Source organism: Oncorhynchus keta, unplaced genomic scaffold (genome assembly GCF_023373465.1).
Source record: "Oncorhynchus keta strain PuntledgeMale-10-30-2019 unplaced genomic scaffold, Oket_V2 Un_contig_1171_pilon_pilon, whole genome shotgun sequence".
Lineage (NCBI taxonomy): Eukaryota > Metazoa > Chordata > Actinopteri > Salmoniformes > Salmonidae > Oncorhynchus > Oncorhynchus keta.
The window spans coordinates 88,463-95,000 of record NW_026277600.1 but is presented as its reverse complement, the minus strand read 5'-3'; the positions used below and the strand labels follow the sequence as shown (position 1 = coordinate 95,000).

Sequence of the window (6,538 nt, the reverse complement as noted above, 5' to 3'; positions counted from 1 at the left end):
ACTACTACTGCTGCTATTACTACTACTACTGCTGCTATTACTACTCCTGCTATTACTACTGCTGCTACTATTACTACTACTGCTGCTATTACTACTACTACTACTGCTGCTATTACTGCTACTACTGCTACTACTACTGCTGCTATTACTGCTACTACTGCTATTACTACTGCTGCTATTACTACTGCTGCTACTACTATTACTGCTACTACTGCTACTACTACTGCTGCTATTACTGCTACTACTGCTATTACTACTGCTGCTATTACTACTACTGCTGCTGCTATTACTACTGCTGCTACTATTACTACTACTACTGCTACTACTACTATTACTGCTACTACTGCTACTACTACTGCTGCTATTACTGCTACTACTACTACTACTGCTGCTATTACTGCTACTGCTATTACTACTGCTGCTATTACTACTACTGCTGCTATTACTACTGCTGCTACTATTACTACTACTACTGCTACTACTACTATTACTGCTACTACTGCTACTACTACTGCTGCTATTACTGCTACTACTGCTACTACTACTGCTACTATTACTACTACTGCTATTACTACTACTGCTATTACTACTACTGCTATTACTACTGCTGCTATTACTAATACTGCTGCTATTACTACTGCTGCTACTATTACTACTACTACTGCTACTACTACTATTACTGCTACTACTGCTACTACTACTGCTGCTATTACTGCTACTACTATTACTACTACTGCTATTACTACTACTGCTATTACTACTACTACTGCTATTACTAATACTGCTGCTATTACTACTGCTGCTACTATTACTACTACTACTGCTACTACTACTATTACTGCTACTACTGCTACTACTACTGCTGCTATTACTGCTACTACTGCTACTACTACTGCTACTATTACTACTGCTGCTATTACTACTACTGCTGCTATTACTACTACTACTGCTACTACTACTGCTACTATTACTACTACTGCTATTACTACTACTGCTGCTATTACTACTGCTGCTATTATTACTACTACTACTACTACTACTACTGCTACTACTACTACTACTGCTACTATTACTACTACTGCTGCTCATATTCACTCAGGGGGTTGAATACTTATCTCATCAAGATATGTGTTGTTTTTTGATGTGTTTTTTTAATATATTTTTTTACAAATGTCAGGATTTGTCTTCCACTTTGACAGAGTATTTTGTGTAGATTGTTGACAAAACATTTACAAATCCATTTAATGCCAGCTTGTAACGCAACCAAATGTGGAAAAAGTCTAGGGGTGTGAATACTGTCTGCACTGTAACTAAAGGCATTTTTCAGTAGTACAAATATTAGAATGAGCTACATTGAGAATCCAGTATTTAAATACACAGTACAAACCCCATGGTGGTACAATGGATAGAATTGCAGGAATTTGGTTTCCTTATCCAAGTCCAGAATATAAATCTATATCTTTGTGAATGGTGTGTATAGACATTATTTGAATGTCTCACTTAAAACATATGAAGGGACTAGATACAAAGTGACTTCATGTCTAAATGGTAGAACATATATTTATAAAAAATACCCTCAAACAAAGGTGACATTCTGAAATTTCGCCTCATATGAAACATTTGATCTCAAATCCAAAATGGAGTATAGAACCAAATTAAAAGTTTTAGCTTCACTGTCCAAATAAATACATACACTCCCCTATGTCAACACTAGTCTTAGTGATGCTGTTAGGTTGTATGAATTGATATCAGGTTTTGTGCTGGTGCTGGTTTTATTAGAGTGTAAGGCTTCAGTTTGGTAGTGGGTTGATATGGCTCTGCTGCTGAAACAGAGAATTATGAATGTCTTTAGGAATGTTTCAGAGCTAAAAGTATAGACATCCTCTGTGTCACGGTCTTCAGGTTTAATATTCTCTTCTTCCTCTGTCTGTTAGGAGAAACCTCAGCATCTCTAGGCTGCTGCTTTGTCTGATTGACTGAATGGCTATTGACTCACTCTGTACAGACTTCTGTCTTTCTCATAGGAAACGTGGTCTTGTACACTACTGCAGGGAGGGGAGGGCAAGGCGGTGGAGGAGAGGGAGGAGGAGGAGGAGGAGAGGGAAGTGGGGAGGAGGAGGAGGAGGAGAGGGAAGTGGGGAGAGGGGGAGACGGGAGGGGGAGAGCGAGGCGGAGGAGGAGAGTGGGGAGAAGGAGAGGATGATGGAGGAAATGCTATGGAGAAGAAGAGGGCAGGAAGAGGAGGCTGTCACTTTATCCATTCCATTCACTGATTGTACACCTGGTTTCACAGATCTAAATTGGTAATTATATTAGTATTAATTAAATTGATTTAAACAGAAATAACTCAAACCAGCAGTCGGAGTTGTTCTTCCTTGGTCTGTCTGCAGCACTGACTGTACATTCGGAAAGTATTCAGACCCCAGGACTTTTTCCACAGTTTGTTACATTACAACCACATTCTAAAATGTATTAAATTAAATCCTCGTCAATCTACTCACAATGTCCCATAATGACGAAAACAGGTTTTTAGAAATGTTTGCAAATGTATTGAAAATAAAAAGACACCTTTTTTACATAAGTATTCAGACAATTTGCTATGAGACTTGAAATTGAGCTCAGATGTATCCTGTTTCCATTGATCATCCTTGAGATGTTTCTACAAATTGATTGGAGTCCACCTGTGGTTGATTGTACATGATTTGGAAAGGCACACACTTGTCTGACAGGTGTGTATCAGAGTAAAAACCAAGCCATGAGGTGGAAGGAATTGTCCGTAGAGCTCCGAGACAGGATTGTGTCGAGGCACAGATCTGGGGAAGGGTACCAACAAATGTCTGCAACGTTTAAGGTCCCCGAGAACACAGTGGTCTCCATCATTCTTAAATGGAAGAAGTTTGGAACCACCAAGACTCTTCCTAGAGCTGGCCACCCAGCCAAGCTGAGTAATCGAGGGAGAAGGGCCTTGGTCTGGGATGTAACCAAGAACCCAATGGTTATTCTGACATAACTCCAGAGTTCCTCTGTGGAGATGGTTGTCCTTCTGGAAGGTTTTACTCCAAGGATCAGGCCTTTATGGTAGAGTGGCCAGACGGAAATCACTCCTCTGTAAAAGGCACATGACAACTGGCTTGGTATTTGCCAAAAGGCACCTAAAGGACTCAGACCATGAGAAACAAGATTCTCTGGTTTGATGAAACCAAGATTGAACTCTTTTGCCTGAATGCCAAGTGTCCCTTCTGGAGGAAACATGGCAGCATCCCTACGGTGAGGTGTGGTGGTGGCAGCATCCCTACAGGGAATCACGGTGGTGGCAGCATCCCTAAGGTGAGGTGTGGTGGTGGCAGCATCCCTACAGGGAATCACGGTGGTGGCAGCATCCCTACAGGGAATCACGGTGGTGGCAGCATCCCTACAGGGAATCACGGTGGTGGCAGCATCCCTACGGTGAGGTGTGGTGGTGGCAGCATCCCTACAGGGAATCACGGTGGTGGCAGCATCCCTACAGGGAATCACGGTGGTGGCAGCATCCCTACGGTGAGGTGTGGTGGTGACACCATCCCTACAGGGAATCATGGTGGTGGTAGCATCCAAGGAGCACTGTGCAAGCGATAATATTGAAATGGAAGGAGAATCAGACCACTGCAAATCTACCAAGACCTGGCCGTCCCTCTAAACTTTCAGCTCATACAAGGAGAAGACTGATCAGAGATGCAGCCAAGAGGCCCATGATCACTCTAGATGAACTGCAGAGATCTACAGCTGAGGTGGGAGACTCTGTCCATAGGACAACAATCAGTCGTATATTGCACAAATCTGGCCTTTATGGAAGAGTGCAAAAGACCTGAGACTGGGACGGAGATTTGTCTTCCAACAAGACAATGATCCAAAACATAAAGCAACATCTACAATGGAATGGTTCAAAAATAAACCTATCCAGGTGTTAGAATGGCCAAGTCAAAGTCCAGACCTGAATCCAATCGAGAATCTGTGGAAAGAACTGAAAACTGCTGTTCACAAATGCTCTCCATCCAACCTCACTGAGCTCGAGCTGTTTTGCAAGGAGGAATGGGTAATAATGTCAGTCTCTTGATGTGCAAAACTGATAGAGACATACCCCAAGCGACTTACAGCTGTAATCGCAGCAAAAGGTGGCGCTACAAAGTATTAACTTAAGGGGGCTGAATCATTTTGCACGCCCAATTTTTCAGTTTTTGATTTGTTAAAAAAGTTTGAAATATCCAATAAATGTCGTTCCACTTCATGATTGTGTCCCACTTGTTGTTGATTCTTCACAAAAATATACAGTTTTATATCTTTATGTTTGAAGCCTGAAATGTGGCAAAAGGTCGCAAAGTTCAAGGGGGCTGAATACTTTTGCAAGGCACTGTACATACCCCAACCAGAAGCCATGGATTACAGGCAACATTCGCACTGAGCTAAAGAGTAAAGCTGCCAATTCCAAGGTGCAGGACTCAATCCCGGAAGTTTACAATAAATCCTGCTATGCCCTCCGACAAACCATCAAACAGGCAAAGCGTCAATAGAGGGCTAAGATTGAATCCTACTACACCTTCTCCAACAGTCAGTTTGCAATAGCTTGCAAACTATTACAGACTACGAGCTTCCCAGTGACTAGCACAGCCGCGAGCTTCCCAGTGACACAAGCTTACCAGATGAGCTAAATCACTTCTATGCTCACTTCTATGCTTTACAGATCACTGCACCTGTACACAGCCCATCTGTAAATAGCCCACCCAGCTACCTCATCCCTATATTGTTGTTTATCTATTTATTTGCTTCTTTGCACCCCAGTACCTCTACTTGTACATTAATCTTCTGCACATCTATCACTCTAGTGTTTAATTGCTAAATTAATAAGCCACTATGGCCTATTTATTGCCTTACGTCCCTTATCCTACCTCACTTGCACACACTGTATATAGACTTTTCTATTGTGTTATTGACTGTATGTTCGTTTATTCCATGTGTAACTCTGTTGTTTGTGTCTCACTGCTTTGCTTTATCTTGGCCAGGTCTCAGTTGTAAATGAAAACTAGTTCTCAAGTAGCCTACTTGGTGAAATAATAAAAAAATATGAATTTAAATGTCATGTTTTTGTTCCGTTTAGAATGCCTTATTGATTGACCTCTGCCCTCTCCTCTCCAGGGAGTACCTGGAAGCTACATTGTGTGTGATTGAATGTTCTCCTGTCCTCTGCAGGGAGTACCTGGGGAAGCAGCTCCAGTCATCTGACCAGCAGCAGCAACAGGCTGTGGCCGTTAGGACCTGAACTCTAACCCCTGACAACAGGCCATGGCTGCCAGAAGCTGAACTCTTAACCCCTGAACCCTGTATGAAACCTATTGGGTGTCTGGGTCATACAGACATGTAGTGGGCTGACTGTGTGTGTTACTGGCTGACTGTGTTTGTTACTGGCTGACTGTGTGTCCTCTGGTCTCCTTCTCTCCTCTGGTCTCCTTCTCTCCTCTGGTCTCCTTCTCTCCTCTGGTCTCCTCTCCTCTGGTCTCCTCCTCTCCTCTGGTCTCCTTCTCTCCTCTGGTCTCCTCCTCTCCTCTGGTCTCCTCCTCTCCTCTGGTCTCCTCCTCTCCTCTGGTCTCCTCCTCTCCTCTGGTCTCCTCCTCTCCTCTGGTCTCCTTCTCTCCTCTGGTCTCCTCCTCTCCTCTGGTCTCCTCCTCTCCTCTCCTCTCTCTGGTCTCCTCCTCTCCTCTGGTCTCCTCCTCTCCTCTGGTCTCCTCCTCTCCTTTTCTCTGGTCTCCTCCTCTCCTCTGGTCTCCTCCTCTCCTCTCCTTTTCTCTGGTCTCTTTCTTCTCCTCTGGTCTCCTCCTCTCCTCTGGTCTCCTCCTCTCCTCTGGTCTCCTTCTCTCCTCTGGTCTCCTCCTCTCCTCTGGTCTCATCCTCTCCTTTTCTCTGGTCTCCTCCTCTCCTCTCCTCTGGTCTCATCCTCTCCTTTTCTCTGGTCTCCTCCTCTCCTCTGGTCTCCTCCTCTCATTTACATTTACATTTAAGTCATTTAGCAGGTCTCCTCTTACTCTCCTCTGGTCTCCTCCTCTCCTCTGGTCTCCTCCTCTCCTCTTGTCTCCTCCTCTCCTTTTCTCTGGTCTCCTCTCCTCTTCTCTGGTCTCCTCCTCTCCTTTTCTCTGGTCTCCTCCTCTCCTTTTCTCTGGTCTCCTCCTCTCCTCTCCTCTGGTCTCCTCCTCTCCTTTTCTCTGGTCTCTTTCTTCTCCTCTGGTCTCTTTCTTCTCCTCTGGTCTCTTTCTTCTCCTCTGGTCTCCTCCTCTCCTCTCGTCTCCTCTGGTCTCCTTCTCTCCTCTGGTCTCCTCCTCTCCTCTGGTCTCTTTCTTCTCCTCTGGTCTCCTCCTCTCCTCTGGTCTCCTCCTCTCCTCTGGTCTCTTTCTTCTCCTCTGGTCTCCTCCTCTCCTCTGGTCTCCTCCTCTCCTCTGGTCTCCTCCTCTCCTCTGGTCTCTTCTCCTCTGGTCTCCTCCTCTCCTCTGGTCTCCTCCTCTCCTCTGGTCTC

General features: G+C 44.5%; 1 protein-coding gene across 3 annotated transcripts in view; it reads left to right on the top strand.

The window, feature by feature from the left end:
• Window positions 1-6,036, top strand: part of LOC118401738 (V-type proton ATPase subunit H-like) — a 125,121-nt gene extending 119,085 nt beyond the window's left edge. For all 3 annotated transcript variants that reach the window (XM_052500620.1, XM_052500618.1, XM_052500621.1), the window contains one exon: window positions 5,224-6,036. In XM_052500620.1, the coding sequence (XP_052356580.1) occupies window positions 5,224-5,293 (70 nt within the window). In that variant the 3' untranslated portion in view covers window positions 5,294-6,036. The remainder of the gene's footprint in view (window positions 1-5,223) is intronic.
• Window positions 6,037-6,538: the final 502 nt, after the last annotated feature.